At 43.2% G+C, this 20,866-nt stretch overlaps 1 protein-coding gene across 4 annotated transcripts in view; it reads right to left on the reverse strand.

Moving 5' to 3' along the window:
- Window positions 1-20,866, reverse strand: part of GRIP2 (glutamate receptor interacting protein 2) — a 388,526-nt gene that overhangs the window by 200,840 nt on the left and 166,820 nt on the right. The window contains exon 1 of one of the 4 annotated variants that reach the window (XM_082209299.1): window positions 11,976-12,155. The exons of 1 other annotated variant lie outside the window; for it this stretch is intronic. In XM_082209299.1, the coding sequence (XP_082065425.1) occupies window positions 11,976-12,129 (154 nt within the window). In that variant the 5' untranslated portion in view covers window positions 12,130-12,155. Of the gene's footprint in view, window positions 1-11,975; window positions 12,165-20,866 lie in introns of those variants that run through there. 2 more of the 4 variants (XM_082209298.1, XM_082209304.1) reach the window with 2 other exon arrangements.

The following is a 20,866-nucleotide window of genomic DNA, read 5'->3' on the forward strand; positions in this document are numbered from 1 at the left end:
GCACCAAGCCCGTTGGCAGACCAACTCTGAATTATAAAGATGTCTGCAAACATGACATGAAGACTGGAAATATTAACCCCACCATGTGGGAATCCCTTGCAGACGACTGCATTACCTGGAGACAGACAGTCAAGTCATGTATCCACAGCAGTGACCAGAGGAGAAATGACTGCTTGGAGGAACATAGACAGACATGGTGCATCTGCCCTAGCTGCAATAAAACATCTCTCACTTATTCGTTTCTACAGCCACAACTGGTGCTGTAACTCTTCAATGATTTGACTTTACCCCCAATAGCACACTCTTCCATAGTCTCTTGAGACAGATGTATTCCAGCAAATGTCCAGACTCCTTCCAGCTGCTATGCCTCCTCCATTCATTAGCCAAAGAGGAATGTGTTGACCAGTTTTAAATCAATTCTTAACTGCCAATATCTACACCATGTTTATAACTAAGATGGGAAGACCCGAAAACAGGGAAACTGGAACTGGTATGGGAATAAACTGCACCCTTCCCCCCCCTCAGTGGGTCTTTCCTTCCACCGCTGACGTCCACCTTTCAAATACACCATAGTTGTCAAGTATCACACTTAAATCAGCAGTAGTTAGGCTTATGCAATGTAAGAAGTAGGTCAGAACATCTTGAATCACCCAGGGGCAAAACTCAAGAGTAATTAGCCACACAGAATGTTTTATTGGAAGAAACTGACTGAAAGACCCACAAGCAGGCACATAAGAAAGCAGCCAATGGAACAACCTGCTAGAACAGCTAATTTCTCCTGCTATAGGTAGCAGGGGTCTGAAGTGCATTGCAAGGCTTTGGTTAACACTGCAGGAGCTGCAGTCCATTTGCTCAACCAGACTATAGGGTGATAGAATCGTAGAGATGGAAGGGACCCAAAGGGTAATCTAGTACAACCTCCTGCAATGCAGGAATCCCTGCTAAAGACTCCCTGGCAGATGGCCATCCAACCTATGTTTTAAAACTTCTAGTGAAGGAAACCCCACCATCTTCCAAGGTATTTGGGGGAGGGGGAGAAATCCAGGGGAGATTGCCTATCTTACAGACCTGTCAGCCTAGCTAGTTTTCCAGGAAAATTAGAGCCAACCTAGACATTATGTTAAATGCATCTAAATTTTATTTTGTGGGGATGGGGAGGCAGGAGGTTGCCCCAATATTTTCCTGCAAATATTTTTCCCCCTTAATACCAGATACACACTCTTACCTTCACTCCACCACCATTTAATTTGAACTCTTAGGTCATCTGCACACAAGGAATTTATTTTAGAACTCTATTACTGCATCCGTGTCAGTTATCCAAGTGGGGATAAGTTCCAGGGGCAACGTGCTTACTGGGGGTTGGTTCTTCCTTGTAAAGAGGTCAAATCAGGCTTGCAGTATTATTATTTTTTGCAATATTTGCATTTATTTACAAATGCACAGATTGCATGTAGATAGAGGTATAGCTAAACAAAGCAACAGAACACCCCAAATTCACTTCTCAGAGCTTAGGGAGACAGCTAGGATCCCAAGGTGTTTTTTCAAGACCCAAACTCAGCTCTCTGACTGTCCTTTCTCAGTCTGTGCCTTACACATTTCCAAGTAACTTGAATTCAAAAGGCCTGCTGTTGATAGCAATCAGCCAATCTCCCCAACAAAGGAGGTACTTGCTACACCCATTAGTGTAACCAACTTTCCAATTGGTTGGACCACTTTAGCAAGCTCTTGGCTAGACCTCAATTTGAGAATCACACACACAGCAAGTTGGAGGGGACCCCGAGGTCATCCAATTCATCCCCCAGGTTTATAACAATATGGTGATGGAAAATCCACAGACACTCTGTGAAAGATCTCTCCAAAAAGGAGTAATGGAGAAATGGGGTGGGGGTGGAGTGGGGAGACTGGATTACAAAGAGACACACTTAGGGACAAAAATACAAATCTTAGCTTCACATATAAGCTGATGGTGTCTTTTATCTGGCTATGATTATCCAGGAAAGAGATCTTAGAATAATATCTGAACACTCACTGAAACGGTCATCACCGCAGCAGTAGAAAAAGCAGATTCACGGTGAGGAATTATTGCAAAAGGCACTGGAAATAAAACAGAAAGTGGATAGCTCCGTTGGTTAGAGCGTGGTGCTGATAACGCCAAGGTTTGATCCCAGCTGCATATTCCTGCATTGCAAGGGGGTTGGACTAGATGATACTCAGGGTGCCTTCCAACTCTGAGTCTATGAAGATACAGGAATCTGTCCTGAACCAAATCTGTCCACTGATCCATCCAGGCCAGTATTGTCTACATCAGTTTCCCCTAACCTATATATTTTTCATTGCAGCTCCAATCGTTAGAAGATGGGGAAGGGCCTTAGCTCAGTGGTAAAACATCTGCTTTGTTTGCAGTAGGGTCCCTGGTTCAGTCCCCAGCATCTCCAGGTAGGGCTGGGACAGAGAACCCTACCTGAAACCCTGGAAAGCTGCTACCAGTAGACTATACTGTAGACTATACTGGGCTAAATGGACCAATGGTCTGTCTTCCTATGTTTCTGTTATTCCCGGCCATTGGGGCCGATTGAAGTTGTAGTCCAAAACATCTGGATGGCACCAGGTTGAACATGACCAATCCACGTTGAATGGCAGTGCTTTTCCAGATGTTCAGGTGTTGGTCTCCCCCGCCATTAACTGGAGGTGCCAAAGACCGAATCTAGAACCTTTTGCATTTGAAGTCTGTGCTCTGAGTTACGGCCACTTCCCTAATTTATCATAATTCTAGAAGAGTCCATTTGTGGAGGGGGGGCATCACTACGCCTAGTTTGCTTGGCTGTATGGATAGGGTTTCATCATGTCCTAACCTCACTTTCACTTCCTTATGCACTATTCCCTCCAAACCGTATCCATTCAATTAAATTTAGGTTGTGGGGTTTTTGTGTGTGTGTGTGTGTGTTGCTCCTGAAGAAACTATATGAAGGCAGAGACACTGGAGAACTGACATTTATGTAGATGCCATGCTAATCTGCAGCAAAACATTATCCTTCCTTATATCCTTTTTTTAAAATAAAAAAAGTAATATTTAAATGCTTGCAAGCTATCTGCCAGGCAGATGCCGAAGAGGCACCTCTATTATGCAAACAATGGGGAAATGCAGCCTTATCTTTTCACACCACCAGGCCTCTGGGCTGCGAAATACATTTTTGCATTAATTTACATTTTATTTGCCCGATTCAGCTGGCTACAATAACTCTGCTCCATGAATGCAAAGGCATGGATGCTGCTGTTCTCTTCCCATGTGCTTTAGCTGCTGCCTACACAGCACTTCCTCTTTATCATTTTCATAATCTGGGAAGCAGCAGGGTGCATGAAATCACTCCTTAGCTCACTTTTAAAAAATAAATACCTCCACAGCTCCTCCAGAGTTCTCCCTGATTGTTTGAAGCATCTTGAGGGATCTGGGGGGGGGGGCATAGAGACTACTAGCCTCTTCTTGCCTGTAGACAATTACCACGGCCACAGGAGCCATGAATATATCAGAGATGGACTGAAATGAGAAGAAGCGGGCATTTGTGGTGTAACCCAGGGCTTCAGCAGCAGTATCTTATGGAAGAATATGATGCATGGTCACCAATTCAAAATTTGTTTGTTCATATTTCAGGAGCCAGGCCAATAATAAATAGGGCGGAAAGGTAGGGATGGAGGAGAGCGTTGTTTGGGCCACAGTGAACTGATTCGCACCTCCCAAACGAATACATGGTTTGGGGATGTAATTATCCTTTGGATTTTGCACCTCTCTGAATTTTGTGATATGGTTCTTGCCTCAAGAAAGGACCAAAATATGTATTAAAACCCCCGAAGTGTATTTTATGTGAAATTATGAGAAATGTGTATATTGAGATAAAATGTGAATTTAAATAACTTTTTGCAATGAAATACATATTTAAGTATGTATATAAATAAGATTTTGTGTGTGTGTGTGGACTTAAAAAGCCCCCCGCAGATTGTGGAAAGAGGATGGAATGGGATAAATATGTGCAAAATTCCAGCAAAGTCTGGAAACAGACTAAACTCATCTCTAGCTTCAGCTTGGAATTGATATGTCGGTTTAGTTAATTGACAAAAGATGTGTGGTTAATAATACAGTTGTTTGTTGTTTTAAATATTCCTTATACAGTTACTTATTGAAACTCTGGCTGCCAAACCTCATCGCAGCTAAGTGCTTTGTGGGGATGGAAGGATCTGTCAATTAAAGTTCTCTCAATTTCTTAGTTTCCCAATCATAAATTCAGTTCTCTACGTTTCTGCAACAATTTGCATTTTTTAAAGAAATTCTCATGGAAGTTTATTAGCATTTTAGAGCAGAATTCTATAGCAAGATCCAGCAGGAACTGTGGGGTTAAGATCTGTTGTAATTGCAGAGTCCTGTACACAGCGGAAGGATGAGCAGTACGTGCCACATGCTTAACTTTGCTTTATTTTCACTTCAATGTTGAGAGATTACAAACATGCATCTTGCCTCTGCGGGAGCAGAGAAGCAACCATCCTTCTCCTCGGAACAAAGAACACCAAGAGAAGAGTGAAAAACAGGAAACCAGTGTACGTCACATCCAGTCTCCCATTCCCGTGGGAAACCCAACAGTACTCTGACTGTGGAATGCAAAACATTGTCCCGTGACAAGCACTTTGCTGCACAGTGAAGAAAGCAGAAACCAACAAGATCCAGCCAATCTCCAGGTGAGCTGCAAGGTTCCTGGCACACACAGGCTACTCTGGCTTAACACCTTTGTCCTTGGTCAGCTGGAGATATGCCAATGTATCTCCCCCATCCTGGCACAGGCCTGGCAGGCTGAGCTGAGCCAGGTGGATCGTAAGATGGCGTAAGCCCTTAAACTGGCATAAGCCCTGAAAAAGAGCCTTTCTGGGGGTGTGGTGGAGGCGGGACCAGAGAGGCAGGATCAGCTGGATCAGCTCTGCCACATGACTGACCAACATGACATAAGTTAAAGCGGTAAAAAGGGTGGTGAAACTCGAACACTATTTTAAAGGTTTGTTTTCCCTCTGCCAGGCTTAGGCCGGCTCATTCAGCGGTAGCCCCACTCCTGAATAGGTTTTAGATCTGGCAGTGTACTTCACGCCAACTTAACTTATGCTAGAGTTGCTTTATATGCCAGATTCTTGTGTATAGGATTGCTCCCGTAGTGTGAGTTTCTCATAATGAACACATTTTTATGTGCAGTTTTCACTGATGTACTCATTTTTTTTGCAAGAAACTCCTCCTAATGTAATGCATTTTTGTATGTTATTTTCATGCATACGGTATATTCATTTTTATGCACACTTTCCCCTAATATATGCATTTTTGTAAAAGCTGTTTGGTTACGGAACAGCATCACAAAATTTGGATGAGCACAGATGTTGGAGGGTGGATGTGTTTCAGTTCTCATATTGCTTTGGAAAGTGCAGATTTGATAGATTTGGCTTTAAATATGAGCGGAACTGAATCTCTTCCCCATCCCTATTTGTGACAGAATATCAGGAGTTCCACAATGAAATAATATGTTTCATTAATGGATGGCAGTCGTAATGATCAGTAGAAACATTATTATGAATGGACTTAGTCCATATATATTTTTTGCCACGTTATTCTTCATAAGAAATGATATCCCAATGGCCAACATAATTTTGCAGAAATGATGACTCGCACATGATGCATTATTCATCATTTTGATTCATTTAATTAATTGTTGTGACCTCTTGATAAAATTCCATCTATATTACTGCTGACCTTGTGTCACTTCGATTGCACTTTGACAGATAATGATTTTTTTCTCTGTATGTAATAATTATAATAATTAGAACAAGGATGCTGCTGCCTGTGGTTGCCATCTGTCCACTTGCTAAGCTAGAGGAAAACTTCAGTGACTTCTGATACATTTTTTGTATATTTGGGGCTTTTGGCTTCTAGAAGTAGAAACTAATCTCTGATTATTATGCATGAGGTCTTGTAGTCATATAGACTCGAACACTCCAAATCAGGATACACAGAAGTTAAGGTGCCTGTGCAATATTCTTCAAGTTGATTGTATCTATAATACATTAGATCAGCCTTTCTCAACCTGTGGGTCCCCAGATGTTGTTGAACTACAACTCCCATCACCCCTAGCTAGCAAGGCCAGAGCTCAGGGAAGATGGGCGTTGTAGTCCAACAACATCTGGGACCCACAGGTTGAGAACCACTGCATTAGATGAACTGAGGTCTCATTGAAATCAGTGCAACAAGATAGACATACCATACATTTCAAGCATGCTGATTCCCCCTTAGTCATGGCTTCTCCCAAAGAATTATGGGAGCTGTTGTTTGTGCAGTGAGATGAGAGTTATTAAGAGACTCTTATTCCCCTTACAGAACTAAAATTCCCAGAGTTCCTTGTGACGAGGGATTGATTGTTAAACCACTCTGAGAATTGTAGCTCTGCGAGGGAAGCAGGGTGTCTCCTAATAACTCTTGGCACCCTTGACAAATTACAGCTCCAATAATTCTTTGGTGGAAGCCACAACTGTTTAAAGTGGGGTTATAGTGCTTTAGATGTATGGTGTCAATGCAGATTCAATCATGGCATAAGTCCCATGGATATCCGTGGGAACTAAGTGCAAGTAACTTAGTCTGGATTCAACCTAGTATCTGTATGTACAGCACTTGGGGGAAGAGGAGGGAAGGTGAGGCACCCAGAAGCTCATATACCTCAGTTGCTTAGGCTCAAGATTGAGTGAATCCCTTGTGACAGTTGGCTGCAGGCAGGTGAAAGGGCAGTAGAAAAGAAGGAAGACCTGTCTGGTGGCCTCCCTCAGCAGCAAGTCACTGTTTAGACTGAAGGGAGATAGCACATGAGGTAGGCTATACATCAGCTTGGCCCTTCAACACCTGGATTTCCAGGCCAGGAGGATTATGAAGACCTGCATAGCTCTTGCACATGAAACTGCTTATAGGTCTCTTCTCTCACCCGCAGCCCCACTTGCAGAAGGAGCAAGCAGAAAGTGTCTGATCTACAGGACTCCTGACAGCAGCCCCACATTTGCCTGACAATATCCATATCAACAATTTCTATCGTCTCTATGCCTCTGTTGCTTCCCCGTGAAATGAAGGCAACCATATTGCCTGGTGTCAAAACGGATATTGTACAACAATGTGCATTAGTATGTGCACGTTCCCGAGTATGATAAGATTCCAGGGCCATAAATATGGCCAGAGCTAATTATGTAGATAACGGGTACATAGGGAAGATCTGCATGAAGACATTCCCTGCATAATAAGGGGCGTGTGTGGAAATAAGCTAGTATATAAAGCTTTACAAAGCACACCATTAAATGTGAATGCTGAAAGGAGCAATGACCTACATATCAGGAACAGTTGCAATTTCCTCTGCATTGTGTCTGTAGCTAAATTTTGCCTGACCCACTAATATCCTTGCTGAATGGAAGGAAAAGCTGCAGACAGACCTGTTTGCTAACTCCCCCTGCTCTCCCAGTGAAGCAAGTCTAATTGATCTCAAAGGGACTTCAGACTGCATAGGACTGCACTGTGATTCTTTCTTGCCAGCCCTGGGATACAGACTCCATGGAGGGGTGGAGATGGTTACCTGACCTCCTGGCACAGTTGCTGCTGCTGTTTACCAGGAGGGAGAGTGGTAGGCAGTGGAGAGGGCAGTATAGTGCAAACACACCAGCAGAAGCACCAGATTAGCTCTGCTGCTGAGTTTACACTACACCAGCCTTGTCCCTTCCCTGTAAGCAGCAGTGACTCCACTGTTGGGAGGTCAGGAAAGCACCTCTGCCCCACCACACTGCTCGCTGCTCGATACAGGGAGGTGGTGGAATAAGGACAGAGTTGCATGTGCTGCACACTGCATCCTAAAGCAGCCTGTCTTCCTTTGTCTCCTTGGTTTTTGTCCATCATGCTTTAGAGAGGCTGCAGTTCTCTAAACATTTTTCTCACTCCCACCCCAATCTTCCACCTTAACTGAAGTACAACACTCAACTTATGTCCCTTAACGTATGTAGTTAATAGTTTCATTTCTATCAACATTTAATTGTCTTTTGATGATTGATTTTTCTGTTTTTGGTGGTTCTTGTTTTTATCTGTAAGCTGCCTCAAGTCCTTTCAGGGTATAAATAAATATATAACAATAATAATTAATAGGGTTGACTCCACAACAGCTATGGCATCTTGGGACTCCCTGTGGGAAGTCATACTTGCAGACAGCAATGTCTATCCTGAGCCCCATTAGTTTTAGTATCCTAATAATAATGTTTTAATTATTGGACAACTACAAAATATATGAATAAAGTCTGCATAGTTATGCTAATGCAAGACATTTGCTGTGCGGTGGAACTTCCCACCCTTCCACACTCCCTATGTGCTTGTCCCCAATCTGCTCTAAGTTTCCTCCAACCCTCCACAGCAGATTTGGGAAGGGCACATGGGAAGAGGCAAGAGAGGGCAGTTTCTGTTGCACAAACCAATATCCTTGCACTAGCGGAAGTACTTCATTGGATTCTGGCCTATATTTTAAAAGCTGGTAGACTGGAGAAATTTCTTGTGCTCGTTTTCTTTTATAATTTATCCATATTTTCTAATCAGAGCACTTAGTGCTCCTCTTGCTGGAAAGTACTGAAATAAAAATGGCCATGTCATCCAATGCCTCCGCCACTTCCTCAGCTGTCATAATATCCCACCAATTCATTAAACCGTTGATAGAATCCAGACACAATGAGTGCCATATAGATAAGTCACCAGTCATCCCAGAGGCATAAGATAAAAATGCATTATTAAAAAGGGGAGATTTGGGATGATAGTCATGGATATAGCTTTCCTTTGATTTAATACCAAACCTCCAGGGATGCTTGTACTGATGGCGATTTTCAATTGCTTCCATCCAATTTGCTTCTCTAAACCATAGCATACTTTTAAGGTGCTCACTCACCATTTTAACTTCTGCTCTTATTGTGTCATCTGGGTACTGCCATCCTTTCATAAACGCCATTCTTGCAGCTTGGTAATAGCAAAAGTGACTCAGCAGATGAGGTGAAGCCAGTACACTAACTTTCTGATATGAGGGTTGTTGTTGCTTACCAGAAGGGAGAAGGGGAAGGGTGAGGTGACAGGGATGCAAGCATACTGCCAAAGAGCACTGGATCAGCTCTGCCTGTGTGCTTATAGCATACCATATCCACCACCTCACCCCTCTTCCTACCAGTAAGCTAGTGTAATGGCTCCACCTAACGAGCCACTTCTGGATATATTTGGCACCCCAATGCCTCGATTGTTTTGCTTTTTATTGGGTACTGGGGAAGGGAGTTGAATATATGTATATTTTAATGAGTGTCAGAACAAACACAAACAATATACAGAATAAAAACATACTGTATTCTGAACTCAAAAACATCAGCCGCCCTTCCCCTTAGTAACCACAGACCCTCTCACATCCCTTCCCCAGAGAGCTTAATTGCACTAGCACATCCAAAGCATATTCAAAATACTTGGTCACAGCAGGAAGAGACAGATTAAAGAAAAGGGATTCAATGTGTGCACCTATCACATATCTAAAAGAGCCAAAAAGATCTGCATTGGCCTTTTATCTCCTTGCATAGTCTCATATTCAATAAAGGAACTACTACTACTACTACTACTACTACTACTACTACTACTACTAACATGCCAATGTTTGCACCACATCCCAAACAAATGGATCTCACTTTCTTTATATCATACGTTTGTGGCCTCGCTAGGAGATTTTTGGGCCCATATGAAATCTAATACCCAGATTTACTAGAGTAATGGGTTGAACATGCATGGGTATTTTTATCACTCAATATGTAATTTAGAGAAAACATTCATTTAATGGTATAAATTGTTCCCATCAAAGAGACTGGACGTTTCTCCATAGCTCTTGATCTTTAACTTATTCAAAGAGCTTACCTTTTGGGGGCCATATATGCCATCCCTTTAGAAAACAACAACAGCTGTTTTTCATTTGAATGGGGTTTTTGTGGTCTTTCATCAGATTTCGTCCTTTTCCTTGACATCACATGGTATCAGTTTTAAATCACATTTCCTGCCACAATCAATTTCCTCCCTTACATGGAGTCTCATAGATCCACACAACCAATCAGGTAAGACACAGAAGATGGTGTGATGTTGCCTGGTGACCCATGACATTACTATGTCAGTGAACATCAGCACAGGGAGTCCAAATAAATCAGAAACGAGCACAAGGCATGCTGCACTCACATCAGCATGCTTTAGTGTAAGTGCATAATTTATGCACTGATGGCAGTGACGGCTGCTCCATTCAGATTACAAACAAGCATGGGCAAACGTCCCCAGCATAACAATTGCCACAAAATGCATGATTGTACTCTGCAACAAAACAGAAACCATACATGGAAGCAGGGTCAGCGTCAGGGGTTGGCATTATCAGACATCTGCCAGTGCCTATACAGTGGTACCTCAGGTTACATACGCTTCAGGTTACATACGCTTCAGGTTACAGATTCCGCTAACCCAGAAATAGTGCTTCAGGTTAAGAACTTTGCTTCAGGATGAGAACAGAAATCGTGCTCTGGCAGCGCGGCGGCAGCAGGAGGCCCCATTAGCTAAAGTGGTGCTTCAGGTTAAGAACAGTTTCAGGTTCAGTACGGACCTCCGGAACGAATTACGTAAGTACTTAACCTGAGGTACCACTGTACTCCTTTCGGAGATCCACTGCTGATCACCAGAGCCTCCTGCTCCTCTTCCTTGTGGTTGCCATGTGTTAACTTGCCCCCTTTAAGCACAAAATCATTGAAAAGATGCAGCAGCACTGTCTTGTCACCTTGCACTTCTCTTCTGGGTGGTTGTGTGGACTGGGAACAGAGAGACACTGCAAGTGAATGGAGTGCAGTGACATTAGACAAGAAAGAAGTGGGCGCACTCAGAAAGGGGGTCCCACTGACAACATCTCACCCAAGGACACCCCCCCCACAAAAACAAACTTGGAGCTAGCACTGCATGGATACTGTAGACTCAGTTCTATTTTTTCTGTTTTGCAAAGCACATTCACCAGTGGAAACATTTAAGCAGGTGCATGAAAGGGTTCTTGGTAGTGTGTGCAGAGCCTGTTGTGCATACAACTGTACAGGTGTAGACTCTGTTATTTTTGTTTTGTTTTGGTGGTTATTATTATTATTAGGTGTGGGCTCTGTTGAATGAATGTGCATAGGCTGTGAAATTATTAAAGATGGGATACAAATTTGATTAGTTCACATTTAAAGGCCCACCTTCCTAATTCACACTGCCTGAAACAATATGTGAAATGAAAAACATTTGTTCTTCAAAACATTTGTTCTTCAATACACATTTTGAGATGCAATTCTCCACCCAAATAATGGGAACTAAAATGCAGGTACCAAAGAAAAGGATGCACAAATCTACATATTAGTATTAAAAACCTCTACAAAAATACATTATATTAGAATCTTAGGCAAAATTGCAAGGGGGGGAGTGCATACAAAATTGCATGCAAATTTTAATCTATTAGGAGAACTATTCACTAGTGGTGAATTTTCATGAGAACCTTAAGAAAAATTCAGAAACTGTGGTGAACAGAATTTAAGAGAAGAGAGACTGGGAGAAACTGAAATCAACAGGTTTGCCAATTCCTAGACAGAATGAGCCAACACAATGCTCCTCCCACCCACATTTGTTCCCCGAACATGTTTTGAATGATTGAACCAGACTGACATTTTCACATTCAAATTACAGAGGTGGGAAATGTAATGTAACCCAAAATCAAACTGCAAAGCTGGATTTAAGCAATGTCTGCATGAATGGCCCTAGAAAGCATAGATAGCAAAGATGACCATCTGGCTACTGAACAATCCTTATTCCCTCCTTTCCTCCCCTCAGCTCCTGGCACATAGCAATCTCATTCACACAGTCTCCTTACCCCTTACACAGAGATGCAGATTGCATAAGCCAATATGGTGGTCACAGGATCCCTGGCTTTCCATCTCCTCCTCCACCCTGAAATCCTCTTTCCATCTCCTCCTCCTTCTTGAAGATTTTTTAACCATCTGGAAAACCTTGATAACTTTCTTCATTTTCTCTGCACCACCAAGGAGAGAGGGTAGAAGAGAAAGTGCAAGGTCTACAAATCCTTTGAACTCCTGTATTTGAGCAGTCCTAGCTTCTTCATTTGAAAGAAGAATGGATATATATATTTATATACCAGGTCCTTCAGCAACACCCACAAGCGCTGGTGTGGTTGTAAAAATAAAACAAAACCTTCCCCGCATGTAGGGAGGAGGAAGAAAAGGTGGAAGGCATGAAGCCACAGCCTGTACGTGGTGCTCTCAAAAGTGTGAGCAGACACACACACGCACATGCACACACAGAGAGCTCATCTCTGGCAACTTGTGCAAGCAAATAACTCAGAAGGGCAGCAGCTCGTTTTACGAGGTTTCCAATTTCTGTTCTCAATGCTAGATGCATTCTGGCAGATCTGAAATGCTCTCCGGGCAAAGAGTGTCAACACTGGTGAAGAAAGAGCAGTGACTCTTCAAAACACAACATTGGCTTGAAGGATCAGAAATAGCCAGTACGGAACCTGAGAAAAGCTTCCAAGTAGGCTTCTTTATCTCTAGCAACAAACCTTTTTTTGGTTTTTGTTTCTAACCTTGAACATTTATTTTGTTTATCTTTTTCTGTGGTCAATGGGCCCTTTAGAATTGGACATTAATATGTTGGATAATTTCTGGCCAATGTCATACATTCCATTTTTGGGTACGGTGTTTTGTGTGTGTGGTGGCAGGGCTAAGAATGTGTGGGTGGAGCTGTTTATCTGGGCCCATCATGATATAGCTTTAAGCCCTGGTTGCCCTAGTTACTAGATTATCTTCACAGGGAGCTAGATGGGTGGGTGCTGCTTCTGCTGGGCCTCTCAGTGGCTTTTAATACCATCCATCATGGTAATGTTCTGAACCAGTGTGCAGTGCCTCCAGCCCAGTCTTGTGGAGAGGTCTTAGAAGGTAACTCTTGCATTTGGCCCCTTGGCCTTTGGGTTGTGCTTTTCAAACCTGTTACAAGTTCACCCAGATCACCAATCTTTTCTTCCAAGTCAGCCTCCAACCCTCCTTCTAGTGCCCACTCATCCATGTTTGGCTATCTCTCCGTCCATCCAGACCCTGATGGGTGGGGCAGGTGGCAGTGAGATTAGGGTTGTGCAGGCATTCTGGGGAAAAGATGTAACATTTTTCTATAGGGTTGGACATTTATGTGGTTTCCTGTTTTCAGTTCCATGGGACATCTTTAAGACGAACCAATTCAGGGTGCAGTCCCATACACATTTATCAGGGGCTTGAAAGGAAAGCACCACTGCTCTGAATTGTGCTTGGGAACAGACTGGAAGCCAACGCCGCAAGTGCCAAAATCTCCTCTCCTACACATCGATTCAAAGTGTCCCTTACATACGTACCAATGTTTTGGTTGGTTTTCTTTTTTTGGCTCCCTGTAATCCTTCATAAATTCCCCATCAGTAAGATTTATGAGTACAACTCCACTTTATTTTGATGGTTATTTCTAACGCTAGTACTGCCGTTGTGTCGACATAATTAGCAATGAGTCTAATAACGCCAAACCAATGTAATAGTCATTTTATCAGCTTCCGGCTTCATTAGTCAGAGCTGACATAATCAATTCATGTTGCCACTAGCTGGGCCCAAGCAGCAGCAGCAGCACTTTCCATGTGTAACAAAAGCTGGCCTGGGGAGCTGCAGCAGGGCAGGGATCTCCTTCTCCAACTGGCAGCAGGAGGGGATATGCCTGAAGGAGCAGCTCCATTCATAATGAATATTATTGCAATGCTGGCACGTTCACCATCCAATCCCAAGGAAATACTAAACACCTGAGGGGGTCCCTGAAGGTTCCAACTATTTGAAAGTTGCCCACTTTAGTAGGGTAAGAGGCATAAGGCTCCTATATTCTCTTTGATCCTGTAAAAACTGGAGCCAAGTTTTCCTGGTCCTTGGACTGGAGACCATCACACTCCCTCTACAGTTTAGCATTTTGCTTACGTGGATGGAGCTAACCACATTTACCCAAAGTAATCCCTTTCGCTTGTGGACCCCAGGCCTCTGCCTGGTTATCCTACCTTCTGGAGTCAACCTTGGTTCTGTTGCTGACCCTCTCTTCCTGCTTCCTGTGGGACAACACTGAATTTTTCATTCCTCCAGGAATTGGGTGGTGGTAGTGCAAGCACTTACATCTGATGGACTTTCAAAAAGTGGTTGGAATCCGTCTGCTTTTCCACACACACAAACCCTCTACTTTGTAATGACTGAGCCGGTTGAAATAGAAAATGCAGACTGTAGGGTTAGATCTGGATCCTGCTCTGTCAATCGTTCTCCTCTTACCTAGAAGGATCTCCAGTCTTTGCACGATCAGTTACATGGTGGAGCAAGTGAATATGCATATACAAAGTAAGGACTAAGCTGTTCTACAGGTGTCTGCTGAAGGTCAGGGGCTGTCACAGGATAAAATATTAGGCCAGAGAGCTTTGTGGAACATGGCTGTGATATGACCTGTCAAAAAAAACCCAGGCATGCCACAGCCTGAGATGAAATATCTCATGAAAAGACCGCAACTGTCAATCAGGGATCATATTATTATGGGAGGTATTGAAATTTTCAATTGCTTTCTTTATGCTGCTGTAGTCTAGTGGCGAAGAGACTAAACCGAGAACAGCAAATCAGGGATGGAGGAGGAAACTGGATCAGTTAGCACATACCAAATTTGAAGGCATATACAAACTGAAACACAGCTATCCTTTGAAATTCGCACTTACTGATATGTACAACAGGTTCTTGGAATCAGTGTTCGGCCACAGGTTGCTCCTCTTTTTTTGTCACAATTGCCAATTTGTGGTTTCTGAAATGCTTGTGGTTTCTAAAGGGCCTCAGGCTGCTCCCAACCTTTGTCAGAGCAAGTTGCTTCCTCGGAGCTGTCCATGGTCCAACAAACAACCTTCGATCAGCCTTGTCTCCTTCCCTTTGTCCCCTTGTCCCCTTCCCCTTGCCAGCAACATGACACATGGAGCCAGAACATGACACAAATACACCAGGAATAGGGAACTCCGACTCACAAGTCTAATTAGATCCAGCATGGGTCCCAATTTGGCCCATGAGGCTGTTTTCCCAAGCCACGCCCACATGCCCCACACTCCTGATTATTCCAGCACTGGGAACTCCCTCATGTAGCTAAGGAGGTACAGCCCATTGTAAGCACCATCAGTTGACTGATTGCTGGAGGCTGCAAAGCCCTGCACTTTACATGCACTAATGAACATGGCAGCACCTGCAAGGCATCAGGTTTCGCAAGTGATTATTTCAAATGACATGGGCAAAGTAACATGGTTATGTGACATCACTGGCCTGCTGGGGTGGAGGAAAGGACCCCCCCAGCCTTATGTAGTTCCCCAACCCTGCATTGCACCACCCTTTGACAGCTCGTTACTCTGTGACTGACTGGTGAGCCTAATAAAATGGATTTTATACCATTTACTGTTGCTCTCTCCCCCTCCTTCTCTCTCTGTTTATCAGCTGCCCACATTTTGGACCCATAGCCTGTGTATTGCTATGGGGTCTTGCCATGATTTCTCTTGCACTAGAAATTTTACCACTATACCACGGAGTAGGTGACCTGAGATAAAGTGCTATCTCTCAGCCACTACAATACAGGAAAAATAACACTGACTTACAGATTTGTTGTGAAAATTCTAACTGACACTACTTTGCAAAGTATTTCAAACACACTAGAACACTCTATCCACACACTACTGAAAGCTGGGAGTGATAGTCGGATAAGGCTGTGCTGTCAGGAACGGCAACACCCACCTGCCTGTCTCTTTCCCACATTATTTTATTTAGATACTTCCACCCGCTCTAGCCCATCTTTTTATGAAAATATATAGTCAATCTGGCAGTCCAAATAACAGTACTATTTAAAAATGATATATCCAAATTCAATGACTTATGATAAAAAAGCGTAATAAAAATTGCAATCAATATAATGCAAAGGATTCAAGTAATTAAACCTGGGGGGAAAGAGTGCTGAAAGAGGTAAATCCTAGCTACCTGTGGAAAGACAAGCTGTGCTCACGCCAGGCAAACTTCCTTAGATCAGCAGAGCCACTATGGCGAACACCAGCCAATGGCAGAGAAACAAGGAGCGAGGCTTCACCATAGTGGCGGACTTTGGGGTCTCAAATTTCAGCAGTGCCCTGTGCGACACTAAAATTCAGCACACACCCACACACCCAGCCTCTTGTGCTCTGTTCTGCATCACTGTTGTGGCACCCCCTGCGGTGCCGGTGCCCAGTGTGGCCAAACTGGTTGAGCTACCCTAAAACCATCTCTGCTCAGCAGATCATGTCAAGGGTCAGGCCATTTTATTTACCCTGAATAATCTCACCAGCCTGTCTAAGCCAGCGTTGGCATTAAATAAGTGTAAAGTAATAGTATGAGTTGCGCTATGTAGAAATGCATCTGCTGTATTTGAGGAAGAACTGCAGCTTAATGATAAGAGCATGCTTTGTGAAGAAAAGACCCCTGGGTTCAGTCCCCTGCATCTTCTGCCAGGGCCAGGATGTTAGGATATTTCCATTCCACCTTAAAAGGGAGCAGGATGTTTGTGTCACAGCCTGCGTATTTCCTGTTTTCACGGGATGTTTCTGTTGTGTCTTTGCTTTCGTTTTCTCTCTGTGTCTGGAGACACTGACGCAGGCAGTCATGTCTTTCTTTGTTCTGATCAACGCTGAATAAAACTTGTAAATAATGCTCTCCTGAGTGCGACTTTTGCTGTGCATTATGTGCTGATAGAGTGTGCATGAGCTCTGGAATGTGGCAAGACATTTCAGGAAACTCATGTCACTAATTGCTGATACTGCGTGCCTACGGGAGATCGATGGATCGTCCGGCAGACGGCTTGGGGCCATGATGGACTTTGTCTCCCTGGCAGTATCCCAACAACAAAATCCTGGAAAGGTACTGCTAGCTGCTGTAGACAATATGGAGCTAGATGAACCAATATTACGAGTCAACAGAAGGCAGCTATCTATGCACAAGCACCAGTCTTGGTTGGTTTGCATCACTGAGACAATTCCTGGGTTTCTTCCACCATAAACTCCTGGTTCCAGAATGTATTTGCTTTCTGAAACTGATTGTTTGCAGTCCATTAAGCCGCAGCTTGGATTTGTGTCTCTGGGTGTGCTGGAGGCCTGCCCATCTCCTCATAACAGATCTCCTGCAACAGAATTAGGGCAGCACTGAAGTTCCCCTCATTTACGTGCATGATTCATGCTCAGTTTGTGGCTGCTTATTCCATGGATATAAATATCGTGTTGCAGGGTTGTAATCACAGCTTGTGTAATGGGAGGGTGGGAAGTAGCAGAGAATTCCCCAGCCTTAGTAAAGAACGAGGCTGCAGGACTCTAGGAATCTGCAGCACAAGAAACAAAATCATGCTATGCTGTAAGCAGTCCTCAGGAATGCCAGCAAGGAAAGATCCTGCCTCCCCAACAATACTGAGGTTTCAGTAAGCACAGCTCTCTTCTAGTTTAGCTCAATCTTCACCAACTGGGTGCCTCCTCTGCTGTTCTGGACTACAACTCCCATCACTCCCAGTCGCTGCTGGCTGGGACTGATGGGACTTGTAGTCCAGAACAACTGGAAGGCGCCCGGCTGCTGAAGGCTGGTTTAGCTGTTCCATGAATTTCAGAGCTTTCTAATTGTCCCCTCCAGCATTGGTCAGAAAGCTTGCTTTCCTGATCCTCTGTGTCGTATCTGATTCCCCCCCCCCACCTCTCATTTGGCAAGATATATCTCTCACATTCATAGTCCACCTTTCCTTCAAGGAGCTCAAGGCGGCATACATGGTTCACTCCCTCCCAATTTTATCCTCACAACAACCCTGTGAGGTAGGTTAGGCTGGGAGAATGTAGCTGTCACCCAGTGAGTTTCATGGGTGTGCAGGGAATTGAACCCTGGTCTCCCAGGGCATAGTCCAGCAATCTGACCACTACATCACACTGACTCTCTTTTAAGTTCATGACATCCTCCCCTATATGAATGCTTTGAAGGGATGTCTGGCTGAGTTCAACTTTGGATATAAGATTAAAGGAAAAGCAGAGTACACCTGGATAGGTAGAAAATTGTGGTATAGAGGAGTTTGGTTGTGGCTAATTTTCCTGAAAACCTCCATCATCATCTGAAATGAACAGACCATGTAGTTGAGCTTTTTCCTTTTTAAGCAAACCATTCACTTATCATGTTACTCTCAATTTAACTTGTTTATTTTGGGGTTAAATTATAAAGGAACAGCACTGACACAAATGCCACGATGTGAGTCACTAGATTGTAGGGTAGGCTTTTGCCTGAGAAGGCAGAGAGTTAATGATTATTCTTGCAGCAAAAATGTATAACTCCCCCCTGCTCTCCTAAGAGAAAGTTCTATATTTACTAAAAGGGCTTTGGCAGTGCGTGAAAGGGATCTGTATGCCAGAAGGTCAATGCATGTCTCAGGATGTGATGCTCAATGCTCTTTATTTGAGGGGCAGAACAAGTCCTGGCCATGGGCTTAAGGAAGCAGAATAGCCACTGCTGCAACCACAGCTCCACCACTTGTACCAGCCAGTGTGGAAGGAGTAGAGGACACGGGAAAATGCCATTATGCTATGCCAGCTGCTAGGTGCAACAGAGAGACCCAGATCAGGTCTACTGCTATCCCATGATGACAGCAGGGTTGGCTCAGCATCTGGTAGAGAGTGTGTTCAACTTCTGGTTACTCTGAGAATTCAATGAAGGGGGGGAAAGTGGGAGCATTCTTACATGTGTTTCTGCATCAGTACCAGAAATACATCTTTGGAGTACGTCTTCCAGAGTCAAAGTGGCCCTATCAAAAAGGTCCTCTCCTTCTTACCTAATAAGAGAGGACTTCCAACAAGAAGTTAAGGGGTGATATGATAGCCATGTTCAAGTATATAAAAGGATGTCACATAGAGGAGGGAGAAAGGTTGTTTTCTGCTGCTCCAGAGAAGCGGACACGGAGCAATGGATCCAAACTACAAGAAAGAAGATTCCACCTAAACATTAGGAAGAACTTCCTGACAGTAAGAGCTGTTCGACAGTGGAATTTGCTGCCAAGGAGTGTGGTGGAGTCTCCTTCTTTGGAGGTCTTTAAGCAGAGGCTTGACAACCATATGTCAGGAGTGCTCTGATGGTGTTTCCTGCTTGGCAGGGGGTTGGACTCGATGGCCCTTGTGGTCTCTTCCAACTCTATGATTCTATGATGGCCTTCAAACAAAATGAACTCTCTGTTTTGTTTATTGATATTATTACCTCAAGGTCACATCCCTACCAACAAGCCTACTTCTATTTTTGAATAAATTTTATTAGATTTTAAAAAGAGAAAAAAACATTATTATCAAATATCTTTTTTATATAAACTAAAATGTTAATCTAGATAAACACTCTGAACCAGAGGAAAAAGAAAGACAGAAAATAGAAAAAAGTGATAGGAGGCAGAGATATAGAGATAGCAAAACATTGAAAGAGAGAGAAAAAGACAATTAAAGTTAAGAAATGAAAGAACTTTCAATTTTTCATCTATCAGCTATATATAAACATTATTCAACTCATCCACTCCAATATAACACACAGCAAGACTACTTTCTATATCTTTAGCCTTCAAATCCAAATGACATTACTTCATTTTCATGCAAAAAGTTTCCAATCTTTAGTAAATGTTAACAATGACTTTTCTCTAATTAAACATGTCAGTTTCTCCATCTCAGCTAAGTCCAATAATTTCAAAAACCATTCCACCATTGTTGTTAGTGATGAGCCTTTCCATCTTTAGACATATAAAAGTCTCACTGCCATAATCATATATTGGAACAAAGTTCCATTATCTTTTTTTTCTAATTGTACAGTGTATGCATTGTTGTATGGATCTGCAGTGCACATAAATGGCATATAACATTGGGTGTAGAATAATGCAAATAAGGGGCAATAATTTTTTGTTAATTTTAGAACTGGTTTTAAAAAATAACTCACTTCTCATCAAGATCAAGGAGATGGGAATTAATAAAAAAAAATCTCTGTAAACAAGCCCAACACTGAGATCTTCAGAAAACCACTAGCAATTGTGGCTATGCTTTGCCTCCACAGTCAGAGGCAGTAATGCTTTTGAACACTAGTTGCTGAGTGGCCACTTTGAGAACAGTGGTGCTAGACTAGATAGACCAGTGGCCTGATCTAGCAGACTCTTCTTCTAGTCTTTAAATTTCATCCCTATGCACAACCAAGAAGTGCAGGCACCAAAAGTGACACCAGAGCAAGTAGTTCCGATAACTCCATCAAGGAATGACACAAATTCAGCCTAGCTTGCCTCCCCTGCAATTTTTGTTGCGGTTGTTCCTGTATTAGCACAAGGCAGAGGAAGGCAATAATTCCTCTGAGTGGTTCTTACTATGAATAAGCCCAATGGGGGATTTGTTCCTTGAAAGACTAGCCCCTCCTTGTCAGGGGAGTAAAAAGATATATGAAACCATATAATCAATACTTGGCCTGCTGCAGATTCCACAGTTTCTTCCTCCCGCAGTGTACGTCAATTGACTAACCTTTCCTGTCCAGAGGAGAGAAATATCTCGACTCCTTGACTATCACCTTGGGAGCAGGATTCACCAGAGCTGGGAATAAACCAGCAGCAAGGGGAACGAGGACATATTCACTGAGCAATGCAGGTATACAAATAAGCCTCTTTACAGAACATGGAAAATTATTT

The sequence above is a fragment of the Podarcis vaucheri genome (assembly GCF_965113315.1).
Source record: "Podarcis vaucheri genome assembly, chromosome: 2".
In the NCBI taxonomy this organism is placed as follows: Eukaryota; Metazoa; Chordata; class Lepidosauria; order Squamata; family Lacertidae; genus Podarcis; species Podarcis vaucheri.